This window comes from Zootoca vivipara, chromosome 6 (assembly GCF_965207765.1).
Source record: "Zootoca vivipara chromosome 6, rZooViv2.hap1.1, whole genome shotgun sequence".
Lineage (NCBI taxonomy): Eukaryota > Metazoa > Chordata > Lepidosauria > Squamata > Lacertidae > Zootoca > Zootoca vivipara.
In genome coordinates this window covers 9,961,992-9,984,767 of record NC_142589.1, presented here as the reverse complement: position 1 = coordinate 9,984,767, position 22,776 = coordinate 9,961,992, and the positions used below count along the sequence as shown (strand labels likewise).

Here is a 22,776-nt window from a genome sequence, read left to right as displayed (position 1 = left end):
CAAAACTTATTGAACTGTAAAGCACCATGGGGATTGTTTAAACCAACAACTATAGAATAGGCAATGTTTCTGAAGAGGTGGCAGGCAACGTCAAATCCAACCTTGCAGCCACTCATGGCCAAATGCACAGGAAAGATCCACAAGACACTAATCTGCCTTCACACCCTATTTGTGGTGGTGGGGGCTTCCCCAGTGGCTTCTGTCTGGCAACTGCTAGAAAGAGGACCCAGCAAGGCTCTCATAGGTTAAAGTGCTTAGATTCCATAACTTGTAGCCCCCAGAGGGTTACTGGAAGTCTGGTCACCTGAGAGTGCTTTGTAGGAACACAGGAAGCTCATGAACTGTTTTAGGGGGATTCCCAACCCTCCTGGTGTGTCCCCCAAAGATTTTGTGCACTTCTGCAGAACCTGGGATTCTCCAGAGCCTGCTGACACTGCCCTTTATGTGTGGGAGGTGTTTTTCTAGCTAAGAAAGTGATTGGCACTCTCATCTTAAACATCGGAAATAGGGGAAATCCATGTGAATAGAGGACCCGAAAGGAATTGTGGGAGGCAAAAACATAACAGGAGCCACGGGGATGATGGGGTAGGCCAAAGACATAACCTGGGTTCTTGCTTGTTGTTTATTGCATTTATATGCCACCTTTTCCTCTAAGGAGCTCAAAGTGGTGTACATGGTTCTCTCCCTCCTCATTTAATCCCTACAACAACCCTATGAGGTAGGTTAGGCTGAGAGGCAGTGACTGGCCCAAAGTTACCCAGTGAACTTCATAACATTGTGTGGATTCCAACTCTTCTCTCCCAGGTCCTGGTTAGACACTCTAACCACTACACCACACTGGCAGTAGAGTTAAGGCCCAAGAGTGGAGCATCCTTATTTTGTACCACAATGGTGCCCACCGCGAAGCCACTTTCCTCCAAAGCAAAGATTTCCTTGGCAGGGAAGGAGTGGGATCACTTAAGTTTTATTATTTAATTGCATTTCAAGCCTTTACAGTTCTGGTTCTCATTTGAATTCTTACAGGACTGATGTCACCCGTATGGAAGTGAAAGGGGGGGGGCACGGAAATCGGAGTTGGTCAACGTCAGGGCGAAAACCACTTGGATGTTTGGAGCCAACGGAAGGGAGCCAACACTTCCATAATGACAAATTGAACTGATGCCTCTCTCTCTCTCTCTCTCTCCACCCCCCACTTGACAAGCCCAGACTGGATTCTAGCCATGCTAGGCCCACATCTAATAAAATTTTTTGTTATAACTCTATTGAGTCATCCAGCAGGCTTTTAAAAGCTTCCTCTTGAAGCAGAAAAACAGGTCCAGTCCAAGGACTGTCGTAGAAATAATGGGACCGGAGGGGTGGGGAGAGAGAATCTCATACATGATGGGATGCATCTAATGCTAGTCCTACTCAGAATAGATCCGCTGAAGTTAATGGGCCTAAATTAGCCATGTCCGTTGATTTCAGTGGGACTGCTCTAAGGGGGTTAACATCAAATACAACCCAATGACTCCTGCTGATCCATCAAGGCCTCAGAAGGATTCCTAAAATAGCAATGGGCTACAGTGGTTCCCAAAGTGGATGGTACCACTCCATGGGGGGCTGTCGGATTCCTTGGGCCCCCTGGAGGTGTAAACGACTATCAGACTTTGAAAAGCTGGTATCACTAGATCCAGTTCATCTATTTGTTCAAATAAACCAAACCACTTAACTGCACTTTGAACAAATATGCTGTTAACTGTTACTGTTTTAATGTGTTACTAGTATCATGAAGCCCATTAAATTAACGGGTGCTAGAACATGCGATTCCCCCTGCCCATTCCCGCTCTCTCTCCCCCTCCCTTCTTTTCTCCACCCACACATGCCAGGACTCTCCTGGGCTGCCACCGGTGCTGCTCCTCCTTCGCTGCTCTGCCTCCTCCTCCTCCGCTGCCGCGGTCCATGCCTAGGCAAGGGAGGAGGGAAGGTAGGGGCGGCCAGGGCCTTCTTTCCTTCCTGCCCTCCCCCTGGGCTCAAGCCCCCTCCTTGTCCGCCGCCTCCGCCTCAGGACCAGGCCTAAGCCCCGCCGCTCCAGCAGCTGCTCCCACCGATGCTCTCCCTGTCGTTCGCCCCCCTCGCCCCCCCTCGCGATTGCACCGCGAGGGAAACGGTAGGCAGAGGGGTGGGGTGGGGAGTGTGTGTGTGTGTGTGTGTGTGTGTGTGCGACGCCTGCTTGCTGCTGGTCGCTGGGGGGGAGCGTGGGGGGGGAAGGAAAAGAAAGCAGCCTTCTCCCCCTCACGCTTTAGCGCAAGCGCAGTGAGGCGCTGTCCGGCCGGGAGCAGCGGTTGGCGGCCGCAGGGAAACGGGAGGCAGAGGGATGGGGGGGAAGAGCGTGTGTGTGTCCAGTCTCTGAGTCCAATCCCTGTGTCCGTGGGGCACATGCGCAGTAGCGCAAACCCAGGGACACAGGGACTGGACGCAGAGACACTTGCACTTTATTATATAGGATTAATCGTCCTCAGTGTGTTGTACAAGCCACTGTTCTGTATCATGCTTTTTAGGGTAGCGGGCTCGAGATGAGTTTAGGGAAGCAAGGGGGTGGTAGCAGCCAAAGTTTGAGCAACGCTGGCCTAAAAGGTCTGAAAAGGGAGAAGGAAAGGTCTATGTATCATCCACATCCAAAACTGAGCTGGCAAAAACTTCTGGAGCATCTCTCTCACACATAAATTAGCTTAATCCTCCATAGAGCAGAACTCAGAGGTTAAACATCTCAAGACCAGGGCAACACTTACACTATATCTTTAAAGCCCTATGACGCCACTTTAACAATCATGGCTTCCCCCAAAGAATCCTGGGAACTGTAGTTTGTTAAAGGTGCTGAGAGTAGTTAGAAGCTGAAATTCCCAGCGAACCCTGGGAAGAGTGATTGACTGCTAAACCACCATTATTTTAAGGTTGTTTTAAACTGTTTTTTTAATGTTTTAACATTGTAACCTGCCCTGGGACCTAAGAGCAAAGGGTGGGTAATTAAACGTAACCATAATAATATATGGGCCATTGACTCTTCTTAGGTTCAGCATGCTAGCCTTCAGGTGGGTTTTAGACTACAACTCCCATTAGCACCCCAGTCAGGAGAAACAATGGGAGTTGTAGTCCAAAACATCCAGAAGGGCTGGTGAAGGCTGCTCTGTGTTAACCAGATTAAGGTGCCACATGAAGACCATTCCAGTGAAGTCACTGATCTGTGGATGCTTAAAGCTCGTTTGAAGCCTGATTTAAACGGTGCCCTTCCTTGACTGCCTGTAGATGGGTTTTTTAAAAACAAGAGAGTGTCTTAAAACAAGTTCCGAATACCCCAATGGTAATCGCTTCTAAGTTGAAGGCATTTCTATTTACAGCTGGGCTCGCTGGGTGGAAAACTGGCATGCAGCGCTAATTTTGCCAAGTCCCCTGATTTTGATGCCAATAATCCTCCATTTGGATCTCTGACAGCTGCTTTCAGCATTAGGAATGGCCGGTTGCACCATTCCCGACATGCTCTACATCCTTCGGAAAGAACGCCAAGTTCATAAAAGGCCGCCCTTTTGAACCCCCGGCTGCTGTCAGCCGGGCGTCTCTTCCCATCAAGGTGCTCAAGTAAAGCCAGGCAGGACAAGAGGCAGTTTTTCCAAGCTTGCTAGGCTTCCTAGCAACAGTCTGGATTCCTGCATTTGTTCTGCACATGCATGCACACAACCACCAACACACACCAGTTTGTCAGCTCTTGCTGGGGGAGACAGACAATATGGCCATGTTTTCACAACCAAATTATTATCTTTCGAAGGCTGTATATAGCTGTTTTCAGCCTGATCACATACAAAATGGGTGAACAGAATCTGGTCACCTCCAGCTAGGAAGGAGGGCTTCATTCAGGCACATGCTGGGTACCTAGGGGCACAGAATGTGGCTTGGAGTGCAGAACCAAGCTTGCTGCCTTACATGAAACTTTCAATGCCAAGGTTTTGCAGATACCTCAAGGTACTAGACCTCATGGTGGTGAACATATGATTGAAGTCCCAGAAGTCAGAAAAGAAGGGGGGGGAGATGATTTCCAGAGGTCAGGGCTTCAAAGCACCCTACCTCTCCTTTTGGGTGGAAAGGGATCAAAGCTCAGTGAAAGTGTACCTGCTCTGCATGCAGAAGGTCCCAGGTAAAAACCCTGGCATCTTCCATAAAAAAGGGGGGGGGGACAAAAAGGTGGGTAGGTGGGAAGGACCTCAGAAGGGGAGATAGAAAGCCAGTGAGGGGTGTGGCCTGGGGAAGAGTCCTAAGGGCCAGGGAGAAAGAGAACTGGGGTCCACATCTGACCCACAAGATGGAGGTTCCCTGCCTAACCCCCGCCTTAGAGGGCTTAACTCAGGGGTCAGCAAACTTTTTCAGCAGGGGGCCGGTCCACTGTCCCTCAGCCCTTGTGGGGGGCCGGACTATATTTTGAAAAAAATATGAATTAATTCCTATGCCACACAAATAACCCAGAGATGAATTTTAAATAAAAGGACACATTCTACTCATGTAAAAACACTAGGCAGGCCCCACAAATAACCCAGAGATGCATTTTAAATAAAAGGATACATTCTACTCATGTAAAAACACTAGGCAGGCCCCACAAATAACCCAGAGATGCATTTTAAATAAAAGGACACATTCTACTCATGTAAAAACATGCTGATTCACGGACCGTCCGTGGGCCAGATTTAGAAGGCGATTGGGCCGCATCCGGCCCCCGGGCCTTAGTTTGGAGATAATAATAATAATAATAATTTATTATTTATACCCCGCACATCTGGCCGGGTTTCCCCAGCCACTCTGGGCGGCTTCCAACAAAACAGAAATTCTAAAATACAGAAATCCATCAAACATTAAAATACAGAAATCCATTAAACATTAAAAGCTTCCCTAAACAGGGCTGCCTTGAGATGCCTTCTAAAGGTCTGGTAATTGTTGTTCTCTTTGACCTCTAGTGGGAGGGCATTCCACAGGGTGGGTGCCACTACCGAGAAGGCCCTCTGCCTGGTTCCCTGTAACTTGGCTTCTCGTAGTGAGGGAACCGCCAGAAGGCCCTCGGAGCTGGACCTCAGTGTCCGGGCAGAACGATGGAGGTGGAGACGCTCCTTCAGGTATACCGGACCGAGGCCGTTTAGGGCTTTAAAGGTCAACACCAACACTTTGAATTGTGCTCGGAAACGTACTGGGAGCCAATGTAGGTCTTTCAGGACCGGTGTTATGTGGTCTCGGCGGCCGCTCCCAGTCACCAGTCTAGCTGCCGCATTCTGGATTAGTTGTAGTTTCCGGGTCACCTTCAAAGGTAGCCCCACGTAGAGCGCATTGCAGTAGTCCAAGCGAGAGATAACTAGAGCATGCACCACTCTGGAGAGACAGTCAGTGGGCAGGTAGGGACTCAGCCTGCGTACCAGATGGAGCTGATAAACAGCTGCCCTGGACACAGAGTTGACCTGTGCCTCCATGGACAGCTGTGAGTCTAAGATGACTCCCAGGCTGCGCACCTGGTCTTTCAGGGGCACAGTTACCCCATTCAGGACCAGGGAGTCCTCCACACCCGCCCGCCTCCTGTCCCCCACAAACAGTACTTCTGTCTTGTCAGGATTCAATCTCAATCTGTTAGCCGCCATCCATCCTCCAACCGCCTCCAAGCACTCACACAGGACCTTCACCGCCTTCACTGGTTCTGATTTAAAAGAGAGGTAGAGCTGGGTATCATCAGCATACTGATGGACACCCAGCCCAAACCCCCTGATGATCTCTCCCAGCGGCTGCATATAGATGTTAAAAAGCATGGGGGAGAGGACAGAACCCTGAGGCACCCCACAAGTGAGAGCCCAGGGGTCTGAACACTCATCCCCCACCACCACTTTCTGAACACGGCCCAGGAGGAAGGAGCGGAACCACTGCATGACAGTGCCCCCAGCTCCCAAGCCCTCTAGACGGTCCAGAAGGATGTTATGGTCGATGGTGTCAAAAGCCGCTGAGAGATCCAGCAGAACAAGGAAACAGCTCTTACCTTTGTCCCTAGCCCGCCGGAGATCATCGACCAGTGCGACCAAGGCAGTTTCAGTCCCATGATGAGGCCTGGCTTAACTCATCTGAGATGGGACAATGACATGGTTATCATGGTGTGACTTTTAAGGGGAAGTGCTGCCTTAAAAAACACAAAATGAAACAGGCATGCCTCCAAGACAAAACTTTATTGGGACAAAAACTGTGGAGAAATGACTCGGACAAGATCAGTTTTCCAGCAGCTGGACAGCCCAGAATTGCTTTGATGCTTACGCTGCTGCTGGGGGGGGGGGCACTGAGAGAAGTGGATCCCTGACAGCTTCTAGACCCCCACCTCTGACAGCTTCTAGACCCACACCTTGCTACAGTTCCCATCTTATCAAAATAGTTCCATTTACCAGACTTTCCACCGTGTGTGTGTTTTTAAAGGCAGAGTTTTTGTTTTTCAAAAAGAGAGCGAGCGAGCGAGAAAAACTTTATTTGCTTTTATTTGCTTTTATCAGAGCCAACAAATGCTTAAACAGAAATCTGCCACATCACACCAGGTTTGTCCACCGGTCGCCAGAGAGTGTGATAACAGAATGGTGACCACTAAAGCTCTCTCAGGCATTATTAACACGCAAGGCACATGTTTCCTAAGCTCTGTATGGTTAACCATCCCTGCAAGTGAGTTCATAATCTAAGAGACGCGGCACAAAAGGAAAAAAAGAATAGGGAGGGAAGAAAAAAGCTAAGCACTGGAGCAGTTGCAGCACTAGCTAAAGGATGGAGGCCAGGTTTGTTTTCCCTCCTGGCTGTGATAGTCCTTCTGGGAGTTGAGCCTTCAAGTGGTCATTAGACCCTTGGTTAGTGGCAGAGGCCTCCTCTATAACCTATGAAGTGATGCAGATATTCTCTATCTACACCCACATATACCTTTCTCTCATTGGATAAGATAAGGCTTTAAGTCAAGCCATGCTGAGGCTTTATAGCAGCGTTTCTCAACCGCTGTTCTGCGGCACACTAGTGTGCCGCGAGACGCTAGCTGGTGTGCCGCGACGTGCGGCGACGAGAAGGGCGATTTGCATTGTTGCGTGCCTGGCGGCCGCCAATAAACTACACTACCCCACCGGAAAGCAATATTTCTCCTCCTCTTTCCCAAAGCTTAGTGCAAACGAGCCTGGCGGCCGCCAATACACAACACTGACCCGCCGGACGGCTTGTGAAGCCTTATTACAGGAGATTGCAACCAACACAGCAATTGGCAAGTGTTTCTTACAGTCATGATTAGAGTCAATATAGGGCGGCACAGAGTTAAATTTTTTAACTTTTTTTAATGGTGGTGTGCCTCGTGATTTTTTTCACGGAACAAGTGTGCCGTGGCCCAAAAAAGGTTGAGAAACACTGCTTTATAGTTCTGCTTGCCTTTCTACTTGTTTATTAAGAACACAAGGAAAGCCCTGCAGGATCAGGCTAAGAGCTCACTTAGCCAAGCAGTGTTCTCATTGTGGTCACTCAATGGAGACCGGGGCTTGAACCCCCAGTCGGCAATGAAGCTTGAAGAGCAACCATGGGACAGGAACCGCCTCTCAGCCTAACCTACCTTGCAGGGTTGCTGTGAGGATTAAACAAGGAGGGGGAGAACCAGGTACGCCATCGAGCTCCATGGAGAAAAATGTTGGATATCAATGCAATAAATAAATTATAGTTTTCAACAATGTTGTTGTTGTTGTTGTTGTTGTTGTTGTTAAAAAAAACATCAGTACTGACCAAATGTCTATATGAACCCAGGAAGTAGGATTCAAGTACAAGAGCTCTCTCTCCTCTTGGGGTTTCCAACAACTGGCATTCAGAAGCATTGCTGCAGAGGCAGAGAATAGCTATCATGGCAAGTAGCCATTATTAGACTTATCCTCCAATTTGAATTTGTCCATTCCTCTTTTAAAGCCATCCAAGTTGGTGCTCATCACTCCCTCCAGCAGCAGTGAGTTCCATAGTTTAACTATGTACTGCATGAAGAACAACCGTTAAAATGGCTACTTGCCGAAACAATCCTCATATTGCAACCCTAAAAAGCAGCCGCCTCCTGCCCCTCTCCAACAAACAACTTCTAAAAACCTTGCAAAGCACCCAAACGGCTGCTCCAAGCTGCCCATTTCCAAATACAGTAATTGGTAATTAAGATGCCAAGCCTGAGCGCTCCCTGCCAAGGCGGATTACTGGCACCCGCAGGCCCCGCTCCTTTCAGGCTGTGCTTTGGGGAGGCCCGTGACTGACAAGGGCTCTAATGAACTCTAATTACAGGCTCGACAGCAGCCCAAGGAAGCCACAACAGATGTGAGGGGGGGGAGGGGTCGGCCGTGCCGCTCTGCTAATGAACAAGGAAGCGTTTGGGAGCTGATGAGGGGCAGTGACCCGGAAAGGGCCTCCACCCACTACCCACCTCCCACCAGGCCGTGCCCTTTTGGTTTCATGTTCAAGTTGGATATTTTCCCTTCTGTCAGCACAATTGTGTACAGAGCAAGACACCTCATGCAGCTTGACAAACGGGAGCTGCAAGGACCTTGGGGGGGGGGGATTATCACTAAGCAGCTTAAATGAGGCTTCCACTTTTGCATTCCACCAGTTCAGACCCAGATATGTGGGTGGGTGGGTGCCTCAGGTAAGACACCCTCAGTGGGCCCCCTTAACTTGTAAGAGGTGAGGTATGCAGGCCTTCGGCCTCCCTAAGCACCACAAGCAACAAGGAAGTTATAGAAACATAGGAAGCTGCCATAAGACCCTAAAGAAGAGCCTGTTTGGTCAGGTCAATGACTCATCTAGTCGAGCTTCCTGTTCTCACAGTGGCCAAGCAATTGCCTGTGGAAAACCAGCAAGCAGGATCAAAGTACAAGGACACTTTCTCCTGCAGTTTCTTGCAACCAATATTCAGAAACCTCACTGCTGCCAACTGTGGAGGCCCAGCCCAGCCATTGTGGCTGGTAGCCATTGACAGCCCTATTCTCCTCCATGAATTGGTTCAATCCTTTTTAAAAGCCATCCAATAAACTTTTCTCTATCCACTTTCTCCATGCCATGCATAATTTTATATAAACTTATAACCTCCACTGAGCAATATTGTTGGTCCATCTAGCTCAGTATTGCCTACACTGACTGGCAGCAGCTCTCTGGGATCTCAGACAAGGGTCTTTTGCAGCTCTGCCTAGAGATGCCAAGGAGAAACATTACACTTGTAAAGATTTACGATGCTACGGGCCTGCTCACAGGTAAGTTAATTGCAAGGCTGTCCAAGACCACAATGCCTTTTTGTGCCACCAACGTGGATTAATTAATCTTTAGATAGACTCCGAAGACGTATTTGAAGCTGCACTGTCTGGAACAGCTCTCCAAAATCTCAGGAAGGAAGAGAGATCTTAGGAACATAGGAAACTGCCTTATACAGAGTCAAGCCACACTGACTGGCTGCTGCTCTCCAGGTTTTTAGGTAGGGAATCTCTCCCAGTGCTGCCTCGAGATGCCACTGGGGATTGAACCAGGGACCTTCTGCATGCAAAATGGTATTCCACTGAGCTACAAAGTAGATAAGAATTTGGGACTCTCCTAACATAAAAAGGTAAAGGGACCAGTTGCAACCGACTCTGGGGTTGCAGCGCTCATCTCGCGTTATTAGCCGAGGGAGCTGGCGTACAGCTTCCAGGTCATGTGGCCAGCATGACAAAGCTGCTTCTGGCGAACCAGAGCAGCACACGGAAACGTCGTTTACCTCCCCACTGTAGTGGTACCTATTTATCTACTTGCACTTTGACGTGCTTTCAAACTGCTAGGTTGGCAGGAGCTGGGACTGAGCAAGGGGAGCTCATCCCATTGTGGGGATTCGAACCGCTGACCTTCTGATCGGCAAGCCCTAGGGCTCAGTGGTTTAACCCACAGTGCCACCCGTGTCCCCCTCCTAACATAAGATGTTGCTTTATGCTAAGTCAGGCCCTTGGCACATGTTCTACCACAGAGCTATAGTGTTTCTCCGATTACAGAAGCAGGAACAGAGGTGTACCCTCTGGATGAGGTCACAGTGTACCTCCTGAAAACAACAGCAGTCTCACACAAAGAAAATTAATTCAGACATCATATTAAGGGCACTGCAGTCTTTACACAACTCCTCAACTACAGTTCTCCCAATATCAGAGCTGTGAAATTTCAGCTACAAAATCAATTAACGAAGCAGAACCATAAACTACTGTTGAAAGGGGTTTGCAAACAATGAGTTGCCACAATGTCTGAGGCGAGAAGCCAAAATTTCAGCCACTGCTTTGCTTCTAGCGTCCACTGCTCCCAAAAAGAAGTGCGCCATGCAGATGGAAAGTGAGAGCAGACCAGCAGCTATGAACACTGATTTGCCTACTGCAATCTGGAGCAGGTGGAAAATGAAGACAATCAAATCTAAACCATGGTTTCTCTACCAAAACCTGCTACCCTCCAGATATGGTTGTACCAGGACTCCCACCAGCCAGCTGGCCAATAGTTAGGCACAAGGAAGGGAGCTGTAGCCCAAAACATCTGGAGAGCCCCAGGCAGGGGTAAGCTGTTCTACCATGTGCCGTTACCGGGATCTAAATTGGTTGGTGCAAACAATGGTTTGGCATGAACAGGGGACATGATAACTCTGCTCTAGTTTAAGATAGCCCAATACTCACCAAATCAATCAGGTCACTGAGGTTTTTCTCAATCTGCTGAGGAGGCAGACGCCTCATCAAATCCAAGGCACAATCCAGCTGCTGGTCACTCTGCGGGAGGAGGAACAGAAGAGGGGGGAGGATATTAGACCACTCACAGAGAACAGCATGAAGTTTCATTGTACCAAGTCAGACTGAGTGTTGACCCAACCAAGCCCCAGGACAGCCTACTTTGATGAACTGCAGAATCTTAGATAGATCTTATTCCAAGCCCAATATCATTTTATCTATACAGTACTGTTTTGGGGAGTGAACACAAGACATTCTGCATGCAGAGCAGGTGCTCTGTCACTTAGCTAAGCCTTGACCCCAGCACACTGCATTGCTGTTGAACACAGTAAATAATGTCAGTACATTTTTTTGCAACTTGGGACATCTTGCACCAATAAAGGAAATCATTCAATACACACTGGAAGTGAGGCTCGCTTGGCACAGCTGTGTGGCGATGGAATTATTATCTGAGGGATCACCAAATCATTGCCCAAAGGCTTCCCACTTTCTGGGCTCCTGGTAACTGGAGCAATCTTGCAATTTAGGATCAAACTGTAGGGGGGATTGCCCCCCACCACAAAACAACCAGGTGCTCCCCTTGCCATACTTGTGACCACCAGCCACTTGGGGTCGAGTGGCCCTGCCTTAAACAGGGTAATGCCATCCCACATCCATTCTTTCTTCTAGTCTACAGTGTTTAGCTCCCAGCCGAAGCAAAGGTGAACAAGTGAAATAGGATACAAGAAACACACACACAACTGTTGCCATTAGGAGCAACAGGGAATACAAAGGCCCATCTAGTTCAGCATCTTGTTCTCACAGCAGCCAAAAAAGTGCCCACACAGGGCATGAAGACAACGGCCTTCCCTCTCAGTGACTCATAAGAAGGGACTTGAAGCTGGATGAGGCCAAAAGAAGTCAATCTAATCCAGCATTCAGCAGCCCACCCAGATGCCCCAAACAGCGTTCAATTTTCCCAGGCACGTTTTGCACCTGACTATTGGACACTTGAGACCATGAAGGTGCCTGGGCACCAGATGCCTCCACCATCAGGAGGCGCACGCCTGGGGATCCTTGGATTTTGTCTGTTTTCACACACTAGCTACACATCCTGTATAATTCTATCCATTATATGCAATGATCTGCACAATCAGAATGAATTTCAGGGACCAAAAAGACATGTTGAAAATATGACTTTTGAGCCGCCTGGCCAAAAATGGCAACTAGGCATTCCGTTTTGGTGACTGTAACCCTGATTTAAGGAGCCATTTGGCGCATAGCTCTATATCGGAGTTTCTATCGCTGGACCCAAAGGGAAGCCAACAAGCAGGACCCAAGTGCAACGTGCGCACCTCCCTCTCTCTCCCCATTTGTCGAACCCCAGCAACTGGTTTACAGAGGCACACAGCCTGTGGCAGTGACAGTATACCGTAGTGTAACTTTATGCTGCAAGAGTACATCCAGAGGGAAGACAACTTCTGTTGATGTTGGCAGGGAGAGGGAGGCAGCACACACTTGCAGGGAGCAGCAAGGCTGGGAGCTATGCACTTCTCTCTCCCCTCCACCCCCCCAATTTCAACAGGAAAGAATACAGAGCCCCATAGATGTGCCTGCAAACTGTCCTCAGCAGTTTTGTGGCGCCAAGGGCTCCCAGCGCACCACCTGTCATTAGCGAGTGGTGTCAGCGCTTCCTCCTTTACAGGAGTTGGAAATGCCAACCATGGATGGAGCCTGGGAACGGATTCTTAGGTATGAATTCTTCAGAGGTCACAGCGCGCGCACACACACACACCCCGATCATGCAGCACTTGCACACTCTCAAAACAGACAGGCCAAATAAACAAATGCTGACGTGGCGGAAGGTGGACCCTATGGTGGCGCCTGAAGTTGAGAGTGGGGGGATACTTTTGACCAACTATACAGAACAGGTTGCAATTGTCTAGAAAACACATTACCAGTCCTCAGATTTTTAATCAGCAAGCGCAGACACAGATCCTTTACATGTTTATATTTATTATATTTTAATGAAAACCACCTTCAGCTGACTGGTGGAGAGGTGGGATGAAATATAAAAACAATTCCCCCTCCTTCTCTTCCTTTCCACCACCTCTTCACTCTTTTGTGTAGCAACTTGTTAAAAGGTACTTGCTTCAATGTCTTAAAATATATTTGGAGAAGCAGGGGGGAAAGAGTGGCAAGTTAGCTGGATTTCACTGCTGCCAAAGGCAGGCTTGTACAGTAGTAGTAATTCACCTATGGAGAGCAAGAATTGCCTACATGTGAGCAGGAACACAGCAGCAGTGGGAGCTGCCTTTATCAGACACTGACTGGCAGTAACTCTCGGGGTTTTCTGACAGGAAGAGTCTCCCAATCCTATCCAGAGATTAAACCTGAGACTTTTTGAAAGCAAAGTAGATGAGCTACCACTAAGCAATGGAAAACTCTTGCAAAGTGGTTCTCAAAGTGCCAAAAATGACAGAGGAACACACAGGAAATCAGGCTAGCAATTTTGGGAGGGCAGTTTGAAATGCTAGAAATGAAATATGCCACAGAGCAGAGGAGTCCTAGCCTTTCACAGCAATAAGCAGATATTTGACAAAACAATCCACCTGGTCATTGTAGTTTTTTTTTGTATACCATCAGTACTAAAAATATAATAAAAAATTATCTACAATTTATTTATTTTTAAAACCCACCTGGCCATTAGAACCTAAGAACTTTACCCCAAGTTTATTTCCTCCTCCCTCCCAATGCATTTTCCTTTTGTGCTGTAAGCCTTTTGTGCTTGTAATTCTGATGAAATGGACAGCCTGCTTTTTGTAGTGATGCTTAAGCTGCTCTGGGAGTCTTTTTTGGCAAGATATTAATTTTTTTCTAAATAAAATAGTAAATATAAAGAACAGGGAAAGGGGAAATACTGGAGGTTTGTCTCAACCCAGTTGTCAACAAACCACAAGCTTTTGTCTCTTTCCACCCCCAACCCCGAGCATCACTTTCAGTTTCCTATTTTATACAACCTACAGTTGCTTGCAATGTCTGAATCAGCAAACTCCAGGCCAGAACTCCAGGGAGCCAAGTGTGGTGTAGGGATTAGAGTGTTGGACTAAGACCTGGGACACCTGGTTCAAATCCCCACTTAGCCATGAAGCTCACTGGGAGACCTTGGACCAGTCACTTCCTTTCAGCCTTTATCCTCATAACATGGTTCTGAGGATAAAGAGAACCACTTACTCTTTTCTTAAGTCCTTGAAGGAAAAGTGGGATAATACTTGTTAAAATAAGAATATAAAGAACATAAGAAAAGCCTTGCTGGAGCAGGCTAATGGCTCATATAGTGAAGCATCCTGTAAACACAGTGGCCAGATGCCTGTTGGAAACATGCAAAGCTGGATTCAAGCACAAGAACACTCTTCCTTCCTGGAGTTTCCAGAAACTGGTATTCAGAAGCATTGCTGCCTCCAATTGTGGAGGCAGATGTAATGCAACGTAGCAGACCCATTGTTTACAGTTCTGGTTTGGAGGATAAGAGCAAGCCACAGTTTCCCATTTCATACATCAGAATAAACTATGGCTTGCATGGCGAAGAAAACAAACCACACCACCTGCCCCCTAGTGTTCAAGCCTCCAGGTCATGCCTTGGAAGACCACTTGGTTCGGAGTCACGCTTCGTAGCTAGATGAAAATCCAGGGCCTGTATGCAAGCACACCTGTAGAAGCAATTCCAAATTCAGGAGCCTGGACTTTTTACTTAGCACAGATGCAGAAAAGCATTTTGCTCTACCCCAGGGGTGGGCAACCTAAGGCCCAGGGGCCGGATGCGGCCCAATCGCCTTTTCAATCTGGCCCACGGACGGTCTGGGAATCAGCATGTTTTTACATGAGTAGAATGTGTCCTTTTATTTAAAATGCATCTCTGGGTTATTTGTGGGGCCTGCCTGGTGGTTTTACATGAGTAGAATGTGTGATTTTATTTAAAATGCATCTCTGGGTTATTTGTGGGGCATAGGAATAAGTTCATCTCCCCCCCCCCCCCAAAAAAAAATAGTCCGGCCCACCACATGGTCTGATGGACAGTGGATCGGCCCACGGCTGAAAAAGGTTGCTGACCCCTGCTCTACCCTCTTCCCTGCTCATCCCCTCACAAAGGAAAAACAAACCAAAACACTGTTTAGGTTGGCATAGGAAGATGCAACTAGCAGCGACTCCAGAAAGAGGATCCTTCTGGCCACATACTGTCATTGCCCCCCACAGCTCCTTGCAACACAGTTTCAGAAAGCGAGCACACAGTTGCCGGGTCAGGGTCTCTGCTTCAGGATCGTGAGAACGCTAGAGGAAGCAGCTTGCCCCACCAGTGCCAGCTGGAATTGCTTAAAAAGCAGTGGAAGGGGAAAGAAGAGACACTAAACTTCACTGGCTGCTTCCTTAAGCACTTTCCTATGACTCAGAATTTTGGTTGGGAGAAAAAGTGTTACACATTGCTCATAAAGATTAATGATGTGGTGCTACAGGGCCGGATCACAGGTGAGTTAAACTTCAAGACTGCCCAAGGCTACAGTGCTTTTTCATGCCACCTACACAGATCTCTGGACAGACTCTGGAACATAACTGAAGCTGCTGAATACTGTTCGTACCCTGGATGGCAGCAGCTCTCCCAATTCTCAGGAAGAGAGACATTTAAGGAGCATAGGAAGTTGCTGGTCCATCTAGTTGAGAGCTGTAAACACTGACTGGCAGCAGCTCTCTTAAGATCTCTGGAAGATCTTAGGAACAGAGGAAACTGCCTTATACCAAGTCACATTCAGTGGTCCATCTAGCTCAGGACTGTCTAAACCAGGCATCCCCAAACTTCGGCCCTCCAGATGCTTTGGACTACAATTCCCATCATCCCTGACCACTGGTCCTGTTAGCTAGGGATCATGGAAGTTGTAGGCCAAAACAGCTGGAGGGCCGCAGTTTGGGGGTGCCTGGTCCAAACTAACTAGATAAAAAGGACCCCTGGACAGTTAACTCCAGTCAAAGGCAACTATGGGATGTGGTGCTCATCTTGTTTTCATGCCAAGGGAGCCAGCGTTTGTCCACAGACAGCTTTCTGGATCATGTGGCAAGCATGACTAAACCACTTCTGGACACCGTGACGGAAGCCAGAGCACATGGAAACACTGTTGACCTTCCCGCCATAGCGGTACCTATTTATCTACTCACACTAGTATGCTTTCAAACTGCTAGGTTGGCAGAAGCTGGCACCTTCCAACTGGCAAGCCCAAGAGGCTCAGGGGCTTAGACCACAGTGGCACCTGCATCCCAACCTAAACTACTGCTAACTGACAGTGGCTCTCTAGGGCCGTCCCAGCCATGCCTGAGGATTGAACCTTGGACCTTCTAAATGCAGGACCGTCTACAACTGAGCTACAGCCCTTCCAAGACTGAACCAGAGCCGAACCAAAGACTTTGGGTGTGCAAAGCATTTCAAGTTTCTAGTCCAGGGGTCAGGAACATATGTGGTTCTTGAACCCTATCACCCATCAGCCCCGGGGAGCATGACCAGTGGTCAGAAAGAATGGTGGTAGTTGACATCTAGCAAAACATGTTTCACCCTCCCTGTTCTAGTCCATCAAGCATCAACACAAGACAAGAACAAGATGGTTCAATGACAACACTGAATGGTAAGGAAGAAAAGGCAAGTAATGCACACAATCCAATGTGCAATCTTCATTAAGTTTTGTTCCCCACTATTTATTTATTTCAGAGAACCAGAATAGTGTAGGATAGCAAGGCAAGACTGGACACAGATACAAGCTTGAGAGAGTGCAAAAAAAAAAAAAGTCAGATGAAGTATTCAAAGCAAGAAGGGTGAGTTAAGAAGTTGGGCTTCAGGGACCTCTGTGCCATCCCCCATGACTACTGTGGGGACAGGGTGGGGAGTTGTTCTGCAACTCAAGCAAAACTACTCAAATTTGCATTATTTCATCAGAAATAATTTCTGTTGTTGGTGCAAAATTTGGATCTCCTCAGTCTTGCAAGTGAGTCTCCAAAGTTACTAATATTCATGACCACACATATCTGGCCATTCATGGCACACTGAAGCCCTGAATAGAGAAAAACACAAATTGTCTTCAAATTACAAAACTGCCTTGACTATGGTTCACTCTGGGTTGCCTTCTGATATATAATTTTGACCTTTCCCCTGCCCAGCACACACACAAGAGTTTCTGAACACGCCTTCACCTGCCAACAGAAACTAAACTGTACATAATGCTTGCATTACCCACCAACACCATGGCCCATCAGGGCATTTCCTCCTGCCCCAGAGTGCAGGGAATAAGAAAACACAACCCTTTGCACCACAAAAAGGCAACTGCGGAGCTCCACATACCAATCCCAGTGTGGGCTGCAAAGCAAGCCAAGATCTCCAAGGCTTTGGGATTTTCAGAGCATGTGGGCAATTTTCCATTGCTCGCATCTTCACCCCAGGAGCAAACTGCCGTGACAGGAGGGGGGAGTGCAGAGGGGAAGTTCTAAATGAACTTCTTATTTTACAATTCCAATCACTCCAGGATGGAGAGATCTAAGAGCCTAGAGCTAACGGGAACCCTGAGCCAAGGTAAATCTCCTTTAATAAACCTCCTGCAAAGATGCTTTCACTCCTTGGGATCTTCACTCTGACATCTGCTTTGTTACCAGCTGACCCTCCCCTTCTACTTAATACATTCTTGCTTTGCTTTCCACGAATCCTACAAGACTGAAAAATTCAGGGCTTTATCTGTGTAAAGTTCTCTCTCTTTTTAAAAAGGAGAGAAACAACTTCAAGGACATAACAGCAGTGAAAGCACTTGCTGTCTAAAGCTGTGGCTGTCACAGAGTGAAACATTTTTATCGCCAGATCGATATCAACTTGCTACAAAAGAATGCAAATGTTTGAGTTTTGGAGAACACCCCAGGAGGCACAAAGAATGGGTAAACTGTGTGCCCGAGGACACACACACGGGTGTACACATGGTATAACAATATGCTATAACTTCCTAAATAACATTTGACAACAAATCCAACGTCTACTTTCTGAAACCCTGAAGAGTTCTCCGAGCTGAATCAAATTGCTCACTATTTTGTGACATTTTGGTTGGTTCTAAGAAAAGACTGTAGATTTTAGAACTTCCCTTTCAGATGAAACATGGCTTGTGCATTGTCTTGAAGAGGGAACATAAGAACAATGTTACCTTTGACATTCCAGCAGTGGCCAAAATCTGCTGACCAAAACAGAGAAATTCTCCCCCGAACCATTATCTCTCCACAGCCCCAGACCAGAATGTTATGCTACATGCTCCCTCTAAACAGGCTGAGGTTAGGAGGGCGACATTCTCTTTGACCCTGCATCTTCTGTGTTTCTGTTTATCTTCTGCATAATAGAAGGGATGTTGATTATTTATACAACTTGTCATTAACCGTAACGGTGCAATTTGGCTGCTTTCATCCAGTGCCAAGGAGACCCACGGACTATAAACTTGACCAAAAAGAAGGATCCATTACCCAATAAGCGTGGCCTCAGGAGGAAGGAACAAGTGACATCAATAGCTTAAGCAGGGGGAGGAACTGCATCTCTCCCCTGCATTTTACTAAGATGTTTGGCTAGCAATTAATGCTTTCGCCAGGGGCATTTCCTGAACTCATCTCTGCCCTCATAGCTTACAGGGCGTGTAACTTAGTCCAGCCAACAAATCATCAGCTACTTACTGGCAAAACGGAATGAAAAAGGTTTCCTATGCCTCTGCAGCAGCAAGATAGCACCAAGATTGCCTTGACTGTCATGCAGCAGGTTATGACTCAGTTGTATGGATTACAGTATTTGTACTATGAACACAGTCTTGTGTGTTTATGAAGGCCTGCTATGTGATGACCTACCTGGCATACAGACTTGTCCAAATCTCTCTACTGCATGAACAGGAAACCCTTTTTTAGCCTGAGGGCCACATCCTATCATGGGGAACCCTCCAGGGGCCACATGCCAGTGATGGCTGTGGTCAGAAGCAAAAATGGCCAGAAAAATGGATGTGATTTCTTTTGGTAGAGCACACACTACACTCCAACCACATAAAGGCAGAAGTTTCCACACATATTTCCAGCCTCCATCGAAGCAAGCAACTGGCATAACCACAGCTTTAAGGATACAGTTCAGCCAGGCAAAAGTACACACACAGAGGCCACAGATAGAGGGTCAGTGAGTGGCATGTCCTGGGGAGAACCCTGAGGACCGGGCAGAGAAGCCTTGGGAAACACATGGCTCTTGGGCCTGAGGCTCCCTGGTCCTCCTGCCCACATCTGTTCGCCAGTCCTTGTGAGATGTCTTTGGAATTCCCTGCCTAATATTCAGAAAAGCTCCTTTCTTGTGCTATTTTAGATGCCTGTAATTTAGTTTATTTCAGCCAGCCTATAATTTAGTTACATATATTTGTGTTGTTTTTTTTAAAATTCTACCGATTTTATCTGTATATCACTAGTGATTGTTTTCCTATTTTATGCACATGGCTTATGGGCATTTCTTAAACAAGATATTGTAACTAAGGCTAAGTACATGTACCGGTAATTGAAATAGTGTATATATACTTTCTTCCCCTGCTGACTCCTGCCTCCCTTACCTTCCATCCTCTGTTTCCCTTGTGTCTATTTCTAGGCTGCAAAAACCTTGGAACACAGACATGCTCTCTTGTTGTTTGGAAAGCAACATGTCAGAGGGCACTAGTGAACAGGTTTATGGTCATAATGCATTCCACCAGGCTGCCTCAGAGGGAGGGAGGGGAAGTAGGGCTTCTTTCATCAGCTTTGCTGAAAGGTCAGCTACTGCCCCCTGAATTGTTTCTATGCCAGCTAGCCATTACTGTATAAGAAAATTACTACCGTATTTAAAAATTGATGCCCCAGTTTGGTTTCTTCCTCTGCCTTCCCTGTCCCCTCTTCCCTTTTGTGTTGTGCTTTTCCGACCTTAAGCCTGCAAGTCTCTCTCGTTTTAACTGGCTGAAGGGCAGGATACCAAAGCTCTAAATAAAACAATAAAGTAAGATAAATACTTTATTTTGTTACTGCTTTTATCCATGGTCCAGATAAATATCTGACAGAGTAGAATTCCAAGCAAGGAACATGACCAAAAAAGGTTATCACTGCCCAGTTCAGAATGGCATCAGTAGGCGAACATGAACTCAATGAATTGGCTTATAAGCAGGAAGCTTGAAAATTATGTTTTATGTTCCCTTTTACATATTCCCCTTTTCACCACAAGCCACCCCCCAAAATACAATGCCAGAAACTTTCACAGCAAAATATCAGCATTTTATTAAAGCAGCTATGATCCTGGAATGTAAGGTAAAGGTAAAGGGACCCCTGACCATTAGGTCCAGTCGTGACCGACTCTGGGGTTGTGGCGCTCATCTCGCGTTATTGGCCAAGGGAGCTGACGTACAGCTTTCAGGTCATGTGGCCAGCATGACAAAGTCGCTTCTGGCGAACCAGAGCAGCACACAGAAATGCCGTTTACCTTCCCGCTGTAGCGATACCTATTTATCTACTTGCACTTTGACGTGCTTTTTGAACTGCTACCGGTAGGTTGGCAGGAGCTGGGACCGAGCAAGGGGAGCTCACCCCATCGCGGGGATTCGAACCGCTGACCTTCTGATCGGTAAGCCCTAGGGTCAGTGGTTTAACCCACAGTGCCAACTGCGTCCCTTGATCCTGGAATGTATGTAAGCTGAAATTTGATTTTATTGGGGGGGGGGGGAGAGCCAAATACCAGTAATCTAGGAACTAGAAAGATAAAAAGCAGAGGGGGAAATAGTTGCTTAATCCACTGACTGCAGTAAAAGCATTCAATCAAGGCAAAGCAAGTTAAAACACTGTGTTTCAAATGAATGCTACAAATAATGATGATAATAATAATAATAAATCCCGCTGCATGCAAATTGCATTCAGAGCAACTGCATTTTGCAGAAGCCAGGATATTTTAGCAGCCACTAAAAAGAGGAAGGAAATGGAATCAACATGCTTGCTGGGACCCTGCATAGAAATAAGCCCCAACAAGACACATGGTGTGTGTGCATGCCACATTTCTGCAGAAGCCTCAAATCCACCTTCTTAGGAATCTCAGCTTTCAAACCAAATTTCTGTCCCTTACTGTGACAGTTAACAGGCATCCAACATTAAAAATAAGCATATAGTCTGGTCTGGCTGTAACCAGCATGTAAGAGACACTACCTGGATGTGCTATACCAGTAGTTCCTAAAATGGGCAGTACTACCGGGGGGGGGGGGCAGTGGGATTACCTGGAGCGGCACGAAGAGGCAAGGGGAGTGAAATGCTGATGACCTTGAAAAACTGGTATTACGGTACTAGATCAGCTTCACCCATTTTATTGAATTGGACTTTGAATAAATGTGCAATTAATTGATACACTTCTGAATTTTATTGTGTCAATTACTGTATGTTCCTTAGTGGATTGTGCAAACCAATAATGTTTTTTGTAGTGTATGGCAGTGGGTGCTGGGAATGAGTTTATGGAACCCAAGCAGTGTTAGAAATTCCCAAGGTGCCAGGCTCTTTTTGCAATTGGCACTGATCCAATTACTACCATTTGGAGATCGCTGGATGCTGGGTTGGCAACTGACATCTTCATCTGTCTACCCCATTCAGCTTTCTTAAGCAGGTAACCAGAACAGCCTACTTATTGCATTTATATCCCACCATTTCCTACAAGAAATACATGACTCACCCCTTCCTCAGTTAAACCCTACAATGACCCTATGAGGTAGGTTAGGCTGAGACTGGCCCAAGGTCACCCAGTGAGCTTCATGACTGAGTGGAGGTTTGAGCACTGATCTTCACGGTCCTAGTTTGACACACTAACCATTATACTAGACTACTTATTCTACAAGGCAGCTGTATCAATCAAGTAGGTAAATAAATATAGGGAAAGCTGTAATATTTTCCTTGAAGCTTGAATTTGCTTTATTCTGGATTGCTTTATTAGATGTTTTAAGGTGTTATAAAATGAGATTTTTTTCTTTAAAATATAAAGCGGTATAGAAATGAAATGAAAAATCATCATAATCATATTGGGGGGGGTGCCTAGACACTGTGCTGGTGACCGTAACCTAAGTTTAAGGTGCCATTTGGCGATTAACTTATATATCTGACACTGAAACCAAGGGGGCAGTGGTCTGGGAAATTTTGGGAACCACTAGTCTAAAGTTTGGCTTCACACCATAGTAAGCCTGAAAACACACTCTCTCTCTCTCTCTCTCTCTCTCTCTCTCTCTCTCTCTCACACACACACACACACACACACACACACACACACACACAGGCATGTTATTTCTGGGTAGACATCAGCTGAGGTCCAAGACCTGGGGCTCAAGGCAATCCATTTTTTTGCAGCAAAATCCTGCAATATAGAGATTTGTGTATGAATTCCCCACACAAAGGAGAGCTGAATGAGAGAGTGTTTTGATTTGCAGCTAAAATGAAAATATGGATGCCTCCCCACCATTTCCGCTAAGTCTCAGGACAGAGGAAGTTAGTATCCCCTCTGGTTGGCTGGCTTGGCTTTCTTACAAAGCCTGTGACAGATTTACGATACTACCCATAAGCGTAGCAGTGGCAGCCACCCAGAGACTTCAGCAGACATTAGCCAGTTCAGCCCTGCTGTGGCAGAGACAGCTGCGACTCCCCTTCCCACTCACAGCTTTTAACCACCATGGCTGTTGAGGGTGGAAGCTCTGTTGTCAGAGCTTCCACCTGCCAGAGTAGATGTGTTTACAAGAAACAGGATTAACTTCACCAAGTCTCCCTATAAATTTGTTTTCCAAACACTGAGTCTTTTTCCAAAAGTAAAAGTAAAAGTTGGGGATTATACTTGGACGAGAAATGCTAAAAGGAATACTAGCTCACTTTGGGAGTTCTCACACACACACACACACACACACACACACACAGGACCAGGTTTTTCCCATTCAATTCAATACCACTGGCGACAAGAAGTGAGAGAGTGCAGTGTTGCATTCTGGAT

General features: G+C 46.9%; 1 protein-coding gene across 2 annotated transcripts in view; it reads right to left on the bottom strand.

Moving 5' to 3' along the window:
* CAPZB (capping actin protein of muscle Z-line subunit beta) overlaps positions 1-22,776 on the bottom strand; it is a 69,760-nt gene that overhangs the window by 32,332 nt on the left and 14,652 nt on the right. For both annotated transcript variants that reach the window (XM_035117843.3, XM_035117844.3), the window contains exon 2: positions 10,701-10,790. In XM_035117843.3, the coding sequence (XP_034973734.1) occupies positions 10,701-10,790 (90 nt within the window). The remainder of the gene's footprint in view (positions 1-10,700; positions 10,791-22,776) is intronic.